Source organism: Zea mays, chromosome 3 (genome assembly GCF_902167145.1).
Source record: "Zea mays cultivar B73 chromosome 3, Zm-B73-REFERENCE-NAM-5.0, whole genome shotgun sequence".
NCBI classification, from domain to species: domain Eukaryota; kingdom Viridiplantae; phylum Streptophyta; class Magnoliopsida; order Poales; family Poaceae; genus Zea; species Zea mays.
In genome coordinates, this window is record NC_050098.1 from 206,703,313 (window position 1) to 206,720,498 (window position 17,186).

Genomic DNA, 17,186 nt, shown 5'->3' on the forward strand with positions numbered 1-17,186 from the left:
GAAACTCTATCCATTTAGTGAATTTGTCAATTGCCACCAACACATGGGTATATCCTCCTTGAGCTTTCTTGAAAGGTCCAATCATATCCAGTCCCCAGCATGCGAAAGGCCAAGTTACTGGTATGGTCTGCAGCTGCTGCGCTGGCATGTGCTGTTGCTTTGACAGGTATTGGCAAGCTTCGCATCTCTGAACTAACTCGGCTGCATCGTTCTTCGCCGTCGGCCAATAGAATCCTGACCTGAAAACCTTCCCAACTAGTGTTCTGGATGCTGCGTGTACTCCACACTGCCCTGCATGGATTTCCTCCAGAAGTTGCTTCCCGGTGGACGGGAGAATGCATTTCATGAGGACGCCTGACGCGCCCCTCCTGTATAATACCTCCCCAATGAGGGTATAGTGAGCTGATTGTCTGGCAATACGCTCTGCCGAGTTCTTGTCATCTGGTTCTTCCTCATTCTTTATATACTTAGTAATCGGCTGTCTCCAATCGTCAGAGTCTGACCCGGGTTGATCCATGACGTTGCACTCTTCTGCTTGATTCATCGAGATACTCGGCTGCAGGATTTCTTGCACGAAGACTCCGGGTGGGACCTGAGTTCGACCGGATCCGAGTTTGGATAGTATATCGGCTGCCGTGTTCCGATCTCTTTCTACATGGTGAAATTCCAGACCCTCGAATTTATCTTCCAGCTTTCGGACGGCAGTGCAATATTTTCCCATTGAATCACTTGAACAATCCCATTCTTTGTTTATCTGGCTGATGACTACCAGAGAATCTCCATATACCATTAATCTCTTGACGCCCAGTGATATGGCGATGTTTAATCCGTGTATCAAGGCTTCATACTCGGCTGCATTGTTTGAGGCTGGGAATAGCAACTGGAGAGCATACTTGAGGTGTTCACCTCCCGGTGCAGTGAAGAGAATCCCTGCTCCTGCTCCCTGCAGCTTCAGCGAGCCATCAAAATACATTCGCCATACTTCTGTTGCCTCTGGATTGTCTGGAACTTGCTGTTCTGTCCACTCTGATACGAAATCAACCAGTGCCTAAGTTTTGATGGCAGTGCGAGGTCGGAACTCGATATCGTGGGATCCCAACTCGCAAGCCCACTTGGCTATTCGGCCAATGGCTTCCTTGTTGTGAAGAATATCTCCTATTGGAAAACCAGTAACTACTATGACTTTGTGGTCGTCAAAGTAGTGACGCAGCTTGCGGGCAGTTAGAAGTACTGCATATAATAGCTTCTGAACCTGAGGATATTTTTTCTTCGAGGGACCTAGAACTTCACTGATGAAGTAAACAGGATGTTGTACCGGGTAGGCATGCCCTTCTTCCACTCGCTCGACTACCAACGCAGTGCTTACCACGTGAGTCGTGCAAGAGATATACAACAGCAAATCTTCAGCCGGTTGAGTCGGCGTAGCTCGCCAGGGCGGTTTCAATACTGGTGGTGTTGTCAAAAATTTCTTCAGTGCATCTAAAGCTTCTTGTGCCTCTGAAGTCCACTGAAACTTGTCCACCTTCTTGAGTAGTTTGTAAAATGGTAAACCTTTCTCTCCCAGTCTGGATATAAATCTGCTTAGAGCTGCCATACATCCAGTGAGTCGCTGAACCTTCTTTTGTGACCGAGGAGCTTCCATCTTCATGATAGCTTCAATTTTTTCTGGATTAGCCTCAATTCCCCGGTGGCTGACAATAAATCCGAGCAGCTTTCCTGCTGGTACCCCGAAAACACATTTTTCAGGATTGAGCTTCCATCTATATCTCCTCAGGCTGTTGAAAACCAGCTGTAAATCTTCGATGAAGTTTTCCGAATTCTCTGTTTTGATCACCACGTCATCAACGTAAGCTTCCACACGCTTGCCCCAGTGATCGGCTAGGCATGTTTGAATGGCTCTCTGATAAGTTGCTCCAGCGTTTTTGAGGCCGAACGGCATGGAGGTATAACAGAAAGCACCAAACGGGGTGATGAACGCCGTTTTTTCCTCGTCTTCTTTTGCCAAACTGATCTGATGATACCCGGAATAGCAATCTAAGAAAGACAGCACAGAACATCCAGCGGTGGAATCCACTACTTGATCTATCCTCGGGAGCCCGAAGGGATCCTTCGGACAGTGTTTGTTGAGATCAGTGTAGTCGACGCACATGCGCCAATCCACTTTATTCTTTTTGAGTACAAGAACAGGGTTGGCTAACCACTCGGGATGTAATACTTCTCTAATAAATCCAGCCGCGACCAAACGAGCTAACTCGGCACGAATGGCCTCTCTCTTGTCGGGCGTGAAACGACGCAACTTTTGCCGAATCGGCCTCGCTTGAGGATAGACCTTCAATTTGTGCTCGGCCAGTTCTCTTGGGACTCCCGGCATATCCGCAGGTTGCCACGCGAATACGTCCCGGTTATCTTGCAGAAACTAGACGAGCGCGCTTTCCTATTTGTTGTTCAAACTGGAGCTGATGACAGCCGTCTTGCGCTCGTCAGCGAACCCCAGGTTGATTCTTTTGGTTTCTTCAGTCGGCCGCATAGAGGTCACGGCCTGAGTTTCATTCGCCGGTACCGTGAGGCCTTCCTCAGGCTTAGAGTTCGCCGATGTAGAAGGAAACGCCGACGGCTTGGTGGTGAGGGCTGCCTGAATGGCCACTCGGAAACACTCTGCGGCACCTTGGAAGTCGGCACGCACAGTTATGATTCCTCGTGGTCCCGGCATCTTCAGTATCATGTATGTATAGTGCGGAATGGCCATGAATTTGGCCAGTCCCGGCCTCCCGATGATGGCGTTGTACCCGCAGTCGAAGTTCGCCACCTCGAACCTCAGGAACTCGGTTCTGTAGTTCTCCGGAGTTCCGAAGGTGACCGGCATGTAGATGTGGCCCAGCGGGTATTCCCCTTCCGTCGGCACGATGCCGAAGAAAGGAGTGTCCGACTCGTGGAGCTCTTTGAGGTGAACTCCCAAGCCTTGGAGTGTACGGGGGAAGGTGACGTTGATGCTGCTCCCCCCGTCCACTAGCACCTTCTTTACCCGGCTCTCTCGGATCACCGGATCGACGAGGAGCGGGTATTTGCCAGGATGGTCGAAGTTGAGCCACTGATCCTCCCGAGTGAAAGTGATCGGGTGCTCCGACCACCGGTACGGGGCGGGAGGACCGGTGGTCGCCACCAGTATCTGGCGGTCGTTGAGCTTTTGTTGTCTTTTGTTCTCCTGCGACCCATGTCCGCCGAAGATGACGTTGACCTCCCTGTCAACGCGCGGGAAAGCTCCTCCTCCCCCCTCCTCCTGCCGATGGGGCTGTCGTGGTTCATCTGGTCCTCCCCTCGGCGGAGGAGGCGGTAGAGGTTGGAAGGGTCGGCCGTGCCCGACAGAGTGCTTGAAGTCCCGGCAGTTTCGAAGGGTGTGGCGCATGTCCTTGTGGTACGGGCACTGGGCGTCGAGGATGTCGTCCAGCGTGCGCTCGCCTCCACGAGGTCCTCCTCGGGCACGAGAGGCGGGTGGTCCGGCGGCGTGTACTTCTTCTCGAGGCCTCTTCTCCCAGCGTTTGTCGGACGGCTGGTTCGCGTCACGTCGTGGCGCTGCCGGTGCAGGCTTTGCTCCTCCGATGAGATCCTGGGCTCGCTCGTCGGCGGTGATGTAGAGGTCGGCTTCCAGGAACAGCTCCTCGGAGGTAGTCGACGCCTTTTGTAGTATGGCTCGGACGAAAACCGAGTCATTGGATCCTCTGTAGAAGTCCTCGATCACGGTCGCCTCCGTGACCTCGGGGATGCGGTTTCTCATGGTCTGGAACCTTTTAAGGTATGACCGGAGAGTCTCATCCCCCCGGCGCTTGATGGATTTGAGGTCCCATGGTTGCGCCGGCTTGTCGGAGAGGGACTGGAAGTTGGCGATGAAACGTCGACTGAAGTCTCTCCAGTCGTCGATGCAGTGTCGGGGTAGATGTCGCAGCCACTGCAGCGCATCTTGCCCAAGGACAATGGGCAGATATGCGGTCATGACGTCTTCAGATGCTCCGGCAGCTCGAGCGGCAGTGGTGTAGACGGCTAACCAACCCCCTGGATCCTGTTTAGGTTCATATTTGTCGACATTGGATACCTTGAAATTGGGAGGCCATTGGATGGCCCTAAGGCGCGGAGTAAGTGCAGATACTCCGCACGTGTCCTCCTGTCGTCAGGGATGTCGTCTGTCCCGGGGAGGGGAGTGGTGGTGGCGGTTCCTCGACCGTCCCCGGGTGGTACCGCCAGTTGAAGCTGTTGCCGACTCAGTCCTGGTAGCCTGGCTTTGAGTCGGGAAGCCATGATCTCGGTCATACTCCTCCCGACGGCGAATTTCATTCTCATGCCGCCGTTCGCGCGAAGCATTGATGGAGCTTCGCGCGTCTCGGCGACTGTTGATGGTGTGCCGCAAATCGTTCGGCGGGTGAGCGAGCGGTAGAAGATGGTTGGCCGCCTGAGTAAACAGGCGTCGGTATCCCTCGGCGTCGGGAGTCCGAGGAAGTCCGTCAGCTATCCGAGCTAGAACGCCTCCGACTTCGCTCAGCGTGTTCATAGCTCGAGCGAAGTCGGGGTTCAAGTTGCGCCCGAAGAGCGGATTCTCGCGTCGTTGCCTTGCATCTTGCTCGGCTTGCTCCTGAGTCCGACGGCGATCACGTCGTCGAGAGTTCCTTCGTTCCCTGAAGACGCGTTCTTCCGGAGTTTCTCCTATCTCCGAGACCTCGTCTCGCGAGACAGGTTGCTCCGGATCCCGCTCTCCGGCCGCGTGATGTCGTCGAACGTTCCTGCGTCGGTTCCTTCGTCGGCGGGATTCTCGCTGAGGCGGTTCTTCTCCAGGCGCGGTCGGTTCGTCGTCGGAGATGGCGAGCGACTCTGCTCTCCCGATGAAGAGGACATCGGGGTAGAACGGTATTGCTGCGGCGGCGACTTTCTTTCCGTTCTCCTTTGAGGTCGGAGGAACGGGAAGAACGACTTGCCTCTCCCTGGTCTCCTTCTTTCTCACGACCCGTATCCATTCTTTCGTCGGGGAAGTGGACAGCGGAGTCTTCCGGGTCAGCGAGCTTCTAGCTCCAGCCTCCCCGGGGACGATCTTTTTCCGAAGAGCCGGAGGTAGTGTCTTTCCAGCATTTTCGGAGTTTGTTGGAGGAGACTTCCGTTCCGGCAGATCCGCGAGGCGGTGTAGAATTCCTTCTTCATCTGCTACGGACGAGATTGTCCCGAAGCAGAATACAGATCCGGGACGCACGGCGATTTTGCTGTGGAAGGTGATGGCCATTGAGCTAGCTTGGATCGTCGACACACCCCCTACCTGGCGCGCCAGCTGTCGGTGTTTTGGGTCCGACCGCACACCCGGGGTTGCCCCTCAAGGTGTTTTCTAGGAGTAGGACGGTGTCAACGACTGTAGCAAAATGGTTCGTGCCGATCGCACGAGAGACAATGAACAAGATTTACAGGTTCGGGCCGCTTAGAGATGCGTAACACCCTACGTCCTGATGAGAATTCGGCTGTGGTTACAAGAGGGCTCTCTGGGTTGAAGGCACAGAGAGTTTACGTGGGTGGCTAAGTAGGATAGGGTCGATCGTTCTGAAGGGGTGCCCCCTAGGCCTTATATACTCGACCGTGGGGCAGTACACGTGGGTAAGATAACAACAAGTAGCTAAAAGATAGTGAACCTCTTGAGATTATCCCTACGTAACCCTCGCCGACTTATCCTCGCATGGCTTCGTTGCATGGAGACTCCAGCGCGGGAAAGTCGGATCTCTGTTGCAGCCATTCGCTCGACGCCGTGGGCCGTCCGGGTTTGCACCAATCCAGCCTCATGTCGTTCTGCTTTGCCGGTTGTTTCTCCCCAGGCCCACGAAAGAATGACCTTACGATTTATTGGGCCCTTGGGCCTTTCGTGAGGTCCTTTACTCTTTTAGTGGACCCGGGGGATATCTATCTCCCACAGCAATGTACTTGGCTTCGGCGGTAGAAAGAGCGACAGAATTTTGCTTCTTTGAAGCCCAAGACACCAGTGATCTTCCCAAGAACTGACAAGTCCCTGATGTGCTCTTTCTATCAATTTTACAGCCTACCCAATCAGCATCTGAATAACCTATTAAATCAAATGTGGATCCCCTAGGGTACCAAAGGCCAAACTTAGGAGTATAAACTAAATATCTCAAGATTCGTTTCACGGCCCTAAGGTGAACTTCCTTAGGATCGGCTTGGAATATTGCACACATGCATACAGAAAGAATAATATCCGGTCGAGATGCACATAAATAGAGTAAAGATCCTATCATCGACCGATATACCTTTTGATCTACGGATTTACCACCCGTGTCGAGGTCGAGATGCCCATTGGTTCCCATGGATGTCTTGATGGGCTTGGCATCCTTCATCCCAAACTTGGTGAGTATGTCTTGTATGTACTTCGTTTGACTGATGAAGGTGCCCTTGAAAATCGCCTAGAGGGGGGTGAATAGGGCGAAACTGAAATTTACAAATATAAACACAACTACAAGCCAGGTTAGCGTTAGAGATATAATCGAGTCCGGGAGAGAGGGCGCAAAACAAATCGCAAGCAAATGAAGAGTGTGACACGCGGATTTGTTTTACCGAGGTTCGGTTCTCGCAAACCTACTCCCCGTTGAGGAGGCCACAAAGGCCGGGTCTCTTTCAACCCTTCCCTCTCTCAAACGGTCCCTCGGACCGAGTGAGCTTCTAAATCAAAGTCGGGAACAAAACTTCCCCGCAAGGGCCACCACACAATTGGTGCCTCTTGCCTTGATTACAATGGAGTTTTGATTTCAAGAACAAGTGAGAAAGAAAAGAAGCAATCCAAGCGCAAGAGCTCAAAAGAACACGGCAAATCTCTCTCGCTAATCACTAAAGCCTTGTGTGGAATTGGAGAGGATTTGATCTCTTTGTATGTGTCTAGAATTGAATGCCTAGCTCTTGTAAGTGGTTGAGAAGTGGGAAAACTTGGATGCAATGAATGGTGGGGTGGTTGGGGTATTTATAGCCCCAACCACCAAACTTGACCGTTGGTGGAGCTGTCTGTTCGATGGCGCACCGGACAGTCCGGTGCACACCGGACATGTCCGGTGCCCCAGCCACGTCACCAGTTCCGTTGGATTCCGACCGTTGGAGCTTCTGACTTGTGGGCCTGCCTGGATGTCCGGTGCACACCGGACATGTACTGTTTACTGTCCGGTGTGCCAGTATGGGCACGCCTGACCTCTGTGCGCGCTGCGCTCGCATTTAATGCGCTGCAGGTAGCCGTTGGCGCGGAGAAGCCGTTGCTCCGGAGTTGCACCGGACAGTCCGGTGCACACCGGACATGTCCGGTGAATTATAGCGGACTAGCCGTTGGAGATTCCCGAAGCTGGCGAATTCCTGAGGCCGCTTTTCCTTGGCGCACCGGACACTGTCCGGTGTACACCGGACAGTCTGGTGAATTATAGCGCGAGTGCCTCTGGAAATTCCCGAAGGTGGCGAGTTCGAGTTGGAGTCCTCTGGTGCACCGGACATGTCCGGTGGTGCACCGGACACTGTCCGGTGGCACACCGGACAGTCCGGTGTGCCAGACCAGAGGTGCCTTCGGTTGGCTCTTTGCTCTTTTGTTGAACCCAACTCTTGGTCTTTTTATTGGCTAAGTGTGAACCTTTAGCACCTGTATAACTTATACACTAGAACAAACTAGTTAGTCCAATTATTTGTGTTGGGCAATTCAACCACCAAAATTATTTAGGAACTAGGTGTAAGCCTAATTCCCTTTCAGCCCTCTTGGAGTTGCTTGACTTGAAATCCTAAGAAATACTTCAACTCCCCCATCATAGACATCTCGAATTTTTGAACCATTATCCTACTAAACTCTTCACAAGTAGATTTGTTAGTAGACCCAAATATAATATCATCAACATAAATTTGGCATACAAACAAATCATTTGCAATAGTTTTAGTAAAGAGAGTAGGATCGGTTTTTTCGACTTTGAAGCCATTAGCAATAAGAAAATCTCTTAGGCATTCATACCATGCTCTTGGGGCTTGCTTGAGCCCATAAAGCGCCTTAGAGAGTTTATATACATGGTTAGGGTACTCACTATCTTCAAAGCCGAGAGGTTGCTCAACATAGACCTCCTCTTTGATTGGTCCATTGAGGAAGGCACTTTTCACGTCCATTTGATAAAGCTTAAAGCCATGGTAAGTAGCATAGGCAAGTAATATACGAATTGACTCAAGCCTAGCTACGGGTGCATAGGTTTCACCGAAATCCAAACCTTCGACTTGTGAATATCCCTTGGCCACAAGTAGGGCTTTGTTCCTTATCACCACACCATGCTCATCTTGCTTGTTGCGGAAGACCCACTTGGTTCCTACAACATTTTGATTAGGACGTGGAACTAAATGCCATACCTCATTCCTCGTGAAGTTGTTGAGTTCCTCTTGCATTGCCAACACCCAATCCGAATCCCTTAATGTGTCTTCCACCCTGTATGGCTCAATAGAAGACACAAAGGAGTAATGTTCACAAAAATGAGCAACACGAGATCGAGTGGTTACCCCCTTTTGAATATCGACGAGGATGGTGTTCACGGGGTGATCTCTTTGTATTGCTTGGTGGACTCTTGGGTGAGGCGGCCTTGGACCCTCACCATCTTCCTTGTATTGATCATTAGTATATCCCCCTTGATCATTGTCCTCCTCTTGAGGTGGCTCCTCTTGATCTTCATTTTCATCTTCTTGATCTTGATCCTCATCTTGAGTTGGTGGAGATGCTTGCATAGAGGAAGATGGTTGATCTTGTGCATGTGGAGGCTCTTCGAATTCCTTAGGACACACATCCCCAATGGACATGTTCCTTAGCGCGACGCAAGGAGCCTCTTCATCATCTAGCTCATCAAGATCAACTTGCTCTACTTGAGAGCCGTTAGTCTCATCAAACACAATGTCACAAGAAACTTCAACTAGTCCAGTGGACTTGTTAAAGACTCTATATGCCCTTGTGTTTGAGTCATAACCAAGTAAAAAGCCTTCTACAGCCTTAGGAGCAAATTTAGATTTTCTACCTCTTTTAACAAGAATAAAGCATCTGCTACCAAAGACTCTAAAATATGAAACATTGGGCTTTTTACCGGTGAGGAGTTCATATGATGTCTTCTTGAGGATTCAGTGAAGGTAGAGACGGTTGAGGGCGTAGCAAGCGGTGTTGATTGCTTCCACCCAAAGTCGGTCCGAAGTCTTGTATTCATCAAGCATGGTCCTCGCCATGTCAAGTAGAATTCTATTCTTCCTCTCCACTACACCATTTTGTTGTGGCGTGTAGGGAGAAGAGAACTCATGCTTGATGCCCTCATCTCAAGAAAGCCTTCAATTTGAGAGTTCTTGAACTCCGTCCCGTTGTCGCTTCTAATCTTTTTTATCCTTAAGTCGAACTCATTTTGAGCTCGTCTCAAGAACCCCTTTAAGGTCTCTTGGGTTTGAGTTTTATCCTGCAAAAAGAATACCCAAGTGAAGTGAGAATAATCATCCACAATAACTAGACAGTACTTACTCCCGCCGATGCTTATGTAAGCGATCGGGCCGAATAGATCCATGTGGAGTAGCTCAAGTGGCCTGTCAGTTGTCATGATGTTCTTGTGTGGATGATGAACACCAACTTGCTTCCCTGCTTGACATGCGCTACAAACCCTGTCTTTCTCAAAATGAACATTTGTTAGTCCCAAAATGTGTTCTCCCTTTAGAAGCTTATGAAGATTCTTCATCCCAACGTGGGCTAGTCGGCGATGCCAGAGCCAACCCATGTTAGTCTTAGCAATTAAGCAAGTGTCGAGTTCAGCTCTATTAAAATCAACTAAGTATAGCTGACCCTCTAACACTCCCTTAAATGCTACTGAATCATCACTTCTTCTAAAGACAGTAACACCTATATCTGTAAAAAGACAGTTGTAACCCATTTTGCATAATTGAGAAACAGAAAGCAAATTGTAATCTAAAGAATCTACAAGAAAAACATTGGAAATAGAATTGTCAGGAGATATAGCAATTTTACCAAGTCCTTTGACTAAACCTTGATTTCCATCTCGAATGTGATAGCTCTTTGGGGATCATGGTTTTTCTCGTAGGAGGAGAACATTCTTTTTCTCCCTAGTCATGTGGTTTGTGCACCCGCTATTAATTATCCAACTTGAGCCCCCGGATGCATAAACCTTCAAAACAAATTTAGGCCTTGTTCTTAGGTACCCAAACGGTCTTGGGTCCTTTGACATTAGAAACAAGCACCTTGGGTACCCAAACACAAGTCTTTGAGACCTTGTGTTTGGCCCCAATATGTTTGGCAACTACTTTGCCTGATTTGTTAGTGAGCACATAAGAAGCATCAAAAGTCTTAAATGAAATATTAGGTTCATTTGATGCAATAGGAGTTTTATTCTTAGACAATTTAACATGAGTGGATTGCCTAGAACTAGATGCCTCACTCTTATACACAAAAGCATGATGAGAGCCAGAGTGAGACTTCCTAGAATGAATTCTCCTAATTTTATGTTCGGGATAACCGATAGGGTATAAAATGTAACCCTCATTATCCTAAACCATGGGAGCCTTACCCTTAACAAAATTAGACAATTTCTTAGGGGCATGAAGCTTGACATTGTCTCCCTTTTGGAAGCCAATGCCATCCTTAATCCTAGGGCGTCTCCCACTATAGAGCATGCTTCTAGCAAATTTAAATTTTTCATTTTCTAAGTCATGCTCATTAATTTGGCACTAAGTTGAGCTATATGATCATTTTGTTGTTTAATTAAAGCTAGGTGATCATGAATAGCATCAACATTAATATCTCTACATCTAGTGCAAATGGTAACATGCTCAACGGTAGATGTAGAGGATTTGCAAGTATTTAATTCAACAATCTTAGCTTATAAAATAGCATTCTCATCTCTAAGATTGGAAATAGAAACATTGCAAACATTTAAATCTTTAGCCTTAGCAATTAATTTTCATTATCAAGTTTAAGGCTAGAGAGAGATGCATTCAATTTGTCAATCTTAGCAATCAAATTAGCATTATCATTTCTAAGGTTGACAAGAGAATCATCACAAACATCTAATTTCTCAACCTTAGCAATTAATTTGGCATTTTCATTACTAAGGTTTGAGATAACATCATGGCAAGTGCTTAGCTCACTAGTTCATTTTTCACATTTCTCTACTTCCTGAGCATAAACATTTTTAACCTTAACATGCTTCTTATTTTCCTTAATTAGGAAGTCCTCTTGGCTATCCAAGAGTTCATCCTTCTCATGAATAGCACTAATCAATTCATTCAATTTTTCTTTCTGTTGCATGTTTAAGTTGGCAAAAAGGGTGAGCAAATCATCCTCATCATCACTAGAGCTAGCCTCATCACTAGATGTTTCATATTTAGTGGAGGCTCTAGCTTTTACCTTGTTTTTCCCGTCCCTTGCCATGAGGCACTTGTGGCCGACGTTGGGGAAGAGAAGACCTTTGTTGACGGCGATGTTGACGGCGATGTTTGCGGCGTCCTCATCGGAGGAGGAGACGGTGGAGCTCTCGTCGGAGTCCCACTCCCGGCAAACATGGGCATCGCCGCCCTTCTTCTTGTAATATTTCTTCTTCTCCTTCCTTCTCCCCTTCTTGTCGTCGCCCCTGTCACTGTCACTTGATAATGGACATTTAGCAATGAAATGATCGGGCTTACCACACTTGTAGCAAACTTTCTTGGAGCGGGGCTTATAGTCCTTCCCCCTCCTTTGCTTGAGGATTTGGCGAAAGCTTTTGATGATTAAAGCCATCTCTTCATTGTAGAGCTTGGAGGCGTCGATGGGGAGCCTACTTGACGTAGACTCTTCTTTCTTATCTTCCGTTGCTTTGAAGCCAACGGGTTGCACCTCGGGTGTGGAGGTGGCGCCTTGCTCAATGATTTTCTTAGAGCCTTTGATCATTAACTCAAAGCTCACAAATTTTCCTATCACTTCCTCGGGAGACATTAGTTTATATCTTGGATCACCATGAATTAATTGAACTTGAGTAGGGTTAAGAAAAATGAGTGATCTAAAAATAACCTTGACCATTTCATGGTCATCCCATTTGGTGCTCCCGAGGTTGCGCACTTGGTTCACCAAGGTCTTGAGCCGGTTGTACATGGCTGGCTTGTGGCTCCTCCCCTTTGTGAAGCATGAAGCGACCGAGCTCCCCCTCGATCGTTTCCCTCTTGGTGATCTTGGTCACCTCGTCTCCTTCGTGCGCGGTCTTTAGCACGTCCCAAATCTCTTTGGCACTCTTCAACCCTTGCACCTTATTATACTCCTCTCGACTTAGAGAGGCGAGGAGTATAGTGGTGGCTTGGGAGTTGAAGTGCCAAATTTGGGCTACCTCATCCGAATCATAGCCTTCATCCCCCACGAATGGTTCCTGCGCACCAAACTCAACAATGTCCCAAATGCTAGCGTGGAGTGAGGTTAGATGGTGCCTCATTTTATCACTCCACATACAATAATCTTCACCGTCAAGAACCGGTGGTTTGCCTAGTGGGACGGAAAGTAAAGGAGTACGTTTGGAAATGCGAGGATAGCGTAAGGGGATCTTACTAAACTTCTTGCGCTCATGGCGCTTAGAAGTGACGGAAGGCGTGTCGGAGCCGGAGGTGGTTGGCGACGAAGAATCGGTCTTGTAGTAGACCACTTTCTTCATTTTCTTTTTCTTGTCACCACTCTGGTGCGACTTGATGCGGGGAGGTGATTCCTCCCTTTTGTTACCGGACTCTACCGATGGAGCCTTCCCGTGGCTTGTGGCGGGCTTCTCGCCGGTCACCATCTCCTTCTTGGCGTGAGCTCCCGACATGACTTCGAGCGGTTAGGCTCTAATGAAGTACCGGGCTCCGATACCAATTAAAAGTCGCCTAGAGGGGGGTGGGTGAATAGGCAAATCTGAAATTTACAAACTTTAGCACACACTACAAGCCGGGGTTAGCGTTAGAATTAAAATCGAGTCTGAAAGAGAGGGAAAACAAATCAACAAAGAAATAAAGCGGATGAACACGGTGATTTGTTTTACCGAGGTTCGGTTCTTGCAAACCTACTCCCCGTTGAGGTGGTCACAAAGACCGGGTCTCTTTCAACCCTTTCCCTCTCTCAAACGGTCACTTAGACTGAGTGAGCCTTTCTCTTCAACCAAATGGGACACTTAGTCCACTATAAGGACCACCACAACTTGGTGTCTCTTGCTTTGATTACAAGTGAGTTGGAAACAAGAATAGAGGAAGAAGAAAAGCGATCCAAGCACAAGAGCTCAAAAGAACACAAAAGTCTCTCTCTCTAGTCACTAATTTGTTTGGAGTGATTCCGGACTTGGGAGAGGATTTGATCTCTTTGTTTGTGTCTTGGAATGAAGTCTAGAGCTCTTGTATGAGGTTTGATGGCTGAAAACTTGGATGCATTGAAGTGTGGTGGTTGGGGGGTATTTATAGCCCCAACCACCAAAATGGCATTGGTGAGGGCTTCTGTCGTATGGCGCACCGGACAGTACGGTGCGCCACACGTCACCCAGTCGTTGGGTTCCGACCGTTGGAGCTCTGACATGTGGGGCCACCGGACAGTCCGGTGGTGCACCGGACAGTCACTGTTCACTGTCCGGTGCGCCTTCTGCGCCTGCTCTGACTTCTGCGCGCGCAGTCGCGCACTGTTGATCACTGTTCACCTTTTGCAGACGACCGTTGGCGCTGTTAGCCGTTACTCCGCTTGGCACACCGGATAGTCCGGTGCTACACCGGACAGTCCGATGAATTATAGCGGAGTGGCTCCCCAAATTCCCGAAGCTAGCGAGTTGGAGAGAATCCACCCTGGTGCACCGTACACTGTCCGGTGGCACACCGGACAGTCCGGTGCGCCAAACCAGGGCAGCCTTCAGTTGTCTTTTGCTCTTTTTATTTGAACCCTTTCTTGGACTTTTTATTGGTTTGTGTTGAACCTTTGGCACCTGTAGAACTTATAATCTAGAGCAAACTAGTTAGCCCAATTGTTTGTGTTGGGCAATTCAACCACCAAAATCATTTAGGAAAAGGTGTAAGCCTATTTCCCTTTCACTATCCGCAGCGATTATTTCTAAAAGTTTCCCCTATATCACCTTTTTATGTCACATCATCAACAGTTTATCCCCATTTTTTTATCTCCCGCAACGTCTCCCCCTAAATACTCTCCCAATACCCTACTACAACCATAAAATATCATTTCATATACCTACTTTTTATCTAATATCAATTTTCATCTACTAACAATTATTCATGGACCCACATCTATAGAAATGAATAATGCTGGAGGGAGTGAACAGTGAAACACTATATACAGAGGGAGAGAGAAAGGTGCCGACACGTAAGGGGCCTTGCAGGGGCCAGCGTTGCGCCCACGCCCCCTATAGACGCCATGCAAGGGAGGGGGCTGGCGAGCGGTCACCGGTGCAGCCGGCCTAAGAATATTTTATCCTCCAACGATGAGCGGCTCTATACTCGCCGCATGTACTTCTTCCACCACATTCACCCTGATTGGTTACCCGCACTATCTTATCTTGGATCACCGCATGTGTTGACTTTACTTGAGATTATGTTTAGTTGCTTGTATGTGAGAGTCATAGTCTGTATGAGTCTCTACTCTTGAGATTATGTTTAGTTGCTTGTATGCAGGTTAATATAATCAAAATGGCTTATTTTGCATCCACTCATACGCTCAAAATTATCGTATCTGGTTGGTCAGGACGGCGCCAGCCTGCGCATGGACACACATAGGCTGATTGTGTTCCAGCAGGAATCTGTACAACTGCATCTAGGCTGGGGGGATGGGAGCGGCACACGTCGTTGGTTGGAGCAACCTTTCATGTGTGTAGAGATGAGACTTGAGAGCATGGTGGTTCCTGTTGGCGGCAGCGGTATGGAGGAATGTGAGGGCGGGGGCGGTTCGTGCAAGGTGGGTGAAGAAGGTGACAACGGCAGACGGGTAGAATGGAGGTGAGAGACTGAGGACGACACCGTCGAAATCGACCAGAAGTGGAGATAGGGCAGGCCGAGGGTGTCCATCTTTGAGACACTCTCGACCATGTTGTATTCGAAATTGGACGGTACAAGATTTTCCATCCTCGTGCACACGAGTTTAGTTAGACTTCATGCGCGCTTCGTCCCTAAGTATGTCTAGCCAATTTTGATGAGGGTTGGGCAACCACGTAGCCAGCAAAATCGGCTTGGACGGTTCTAATGCAAACGCAGCGCCGAAAATCATCTAAAAAATCGTATTTATTCACTTCGACTCTAAATGAAGCGATCTATATATGTTTTTCAGTCAGCTTGACGAGAGGAACACAATAATATAATACATTTTTTTATTAAAGAAAGTTGGAAAACCTGGTCTCATCGGTTTAGAAACCGACAAAACTAATTTTGACTAGGTCAACCTCCGAAAGGTTGATTCCTTCATCTCGGCCTGATCATCTTGACGATAGAAACATGATGACAGACTTTATTGTACACTTTGACCACTTTGAATTATCAACAAACTTCAACTCCATCGGGAGAATTTCACATAGACATGTATGCGTTTTGTATTTTTTTTAAAAAAAGGAACTTTGCGAGTTCTTATCTTTATGTGAAACGGAAGTATAATTAGGGCTTATTTGGTTCTATCCTAATTCATATGGATTGAGAGGGTTGAGAGAGTTTCAATTTCTAGTAAATCAAAATATCTTTCAATCTGTATCAATTCACTTCAATCCATATCCATATGGATTGAAAATAAGTGTAAACGAACGCGCGGCCACAAACCAATCCTAGGCGACTTCACGGCTTCACCATGATCTCCTCTTGGAGCCGCTGGGCGACGCCACGCGCGAGTTTCTCCAGGAACCCCAGGAACCCGTCGAGCGTCCAGCCCTTCACCGGGTCGGCCTCGAACGACCACCTGACAGCGCATCCCGCCGGGTCATGCTCCACCCGCACGGTGGCCCGGTACCTGCCGAAGCCCTTGTTGCTCTCCAGCAGCTCGTAGCTGTACCACCGCCCCGCGTGGTCCATCTCCAGGAGCCGCTCCTTGGACCAGCCCACGAGCTCCCCCGGCGCGGCCATGTTCACGGGGCCCTCGCAGTAGCGCACGCAGCCGGGGGCGGGGCGCCCCTCCGGCTCCGGCTCCGCCGCCGCCGCGCCCTCCACCTCCACGCGCCGGCACGCCCGCACCGTGGACACCCACCGGTGCAGCGAGCAGAAGTCGCCCAGCAGCGCCCACGCCTCGTCGGGCGTCGGCCCCGACGCCACCGCGCGCACCGTGCCGCGCCACACGGCCGCCGCCGCTTCTTGCCGTGACGCGTCGTGGTCCATGGAATATAATGGTATCGTGTGCGCGCGACTTGTAGCGGCGATGCGACCTGTGTTTTATACCAACGCCATTGGCTGCTGGGCTGTCCAAGTGTCCAACCGGGACCGGGTAGAGTACCCTGATGAATATGAATGCCTGTCCTGATGTGCGTGGCGATGGTTGGTGCAAAGGTCTGTCACATGCGAGATACCGCTCGCTGAGGCGACCGTGTCCGATGGCAGAGCTGGCAGGGTCGGGCTGGCTGGGTCTGGGTTGCTTGCGTTGCGTGCATGGGCTTCAACCCTATAGTATAGGTCTACAGGATAGTAGGTCCAAACATGGATTGAGCCATCATAAATCGCGTAAAATAATATCGACAAAAACATGTCCTTCTGTGCCGTGTTCGTCTTGGGATATAAGGTGCCGTTTGATTCATAAATAGTTAGTGACAATGATAATGATCTACACTTGATTACTAGCGTTAATTTTTTTTGAATAGTACAGTATTAGTTTCTAGTGTGATATCTGATTACCGTTAAATTTAGACAAACATGGTTGTTTAACGTTATTGGTTACCGTTCACGTTACATATACGTAAACAAAACATCACCTAGTAGTATACCCTATATAGTACGGAACGTTCAAGCATGTAGCTTATCATTTGGGCGCATATCAAACATTGTCCGTCTACTAGCTAAATAGAAGTGTTGAGCACTAGTTTTGATCGGACAATCCGCGGTCCAGACTGTTCGTCGTAGTGTCACAGACCATCCACGCGCGTTCACAAAATCAGTTAGAGTTACATATTTTTTGCGGGATTTATTAGCTAAAACTGCGGGATTTACTCGAGAACCGTCCTGTA

The 17,186-nt window shown here is 48.9% G+C and overlaps 1 protein-coding gene across 1 annotated transcript; it reads right to left on the minus strand.

Moving 5' to 3' along the window:
- Positions 1–15,703: 15,703 nt before the first annotated feature.
- On the minus strand, positions 15,704–16,474 carry LOC100285934 (uncharacterized). The gene has a single exon (NM_001158823.2). The coding sequence runs from the start codon at positions 16,345–16,347 to the stop codon at positions 15,814–15,816; it is 534 nt and encodes a 177-aa protein (NP_001152295.1). The 5' UTR covers positions 16,348–16,474; the 3' UTR covers positions 15,704–15,813.
- Positions 16,475–17,186: the final 712 nt, after the last annotated feature.

Excerpts from the sequence above, each read along its gene's own strand:
- LOC100285934 (NM_001158823.2), bottom strand. The coding sequence starts at position 16,347 with ATGGACCACGACGCGTCACGGCAAGAAGCGGCGGCGGCCGTGTGGCGC.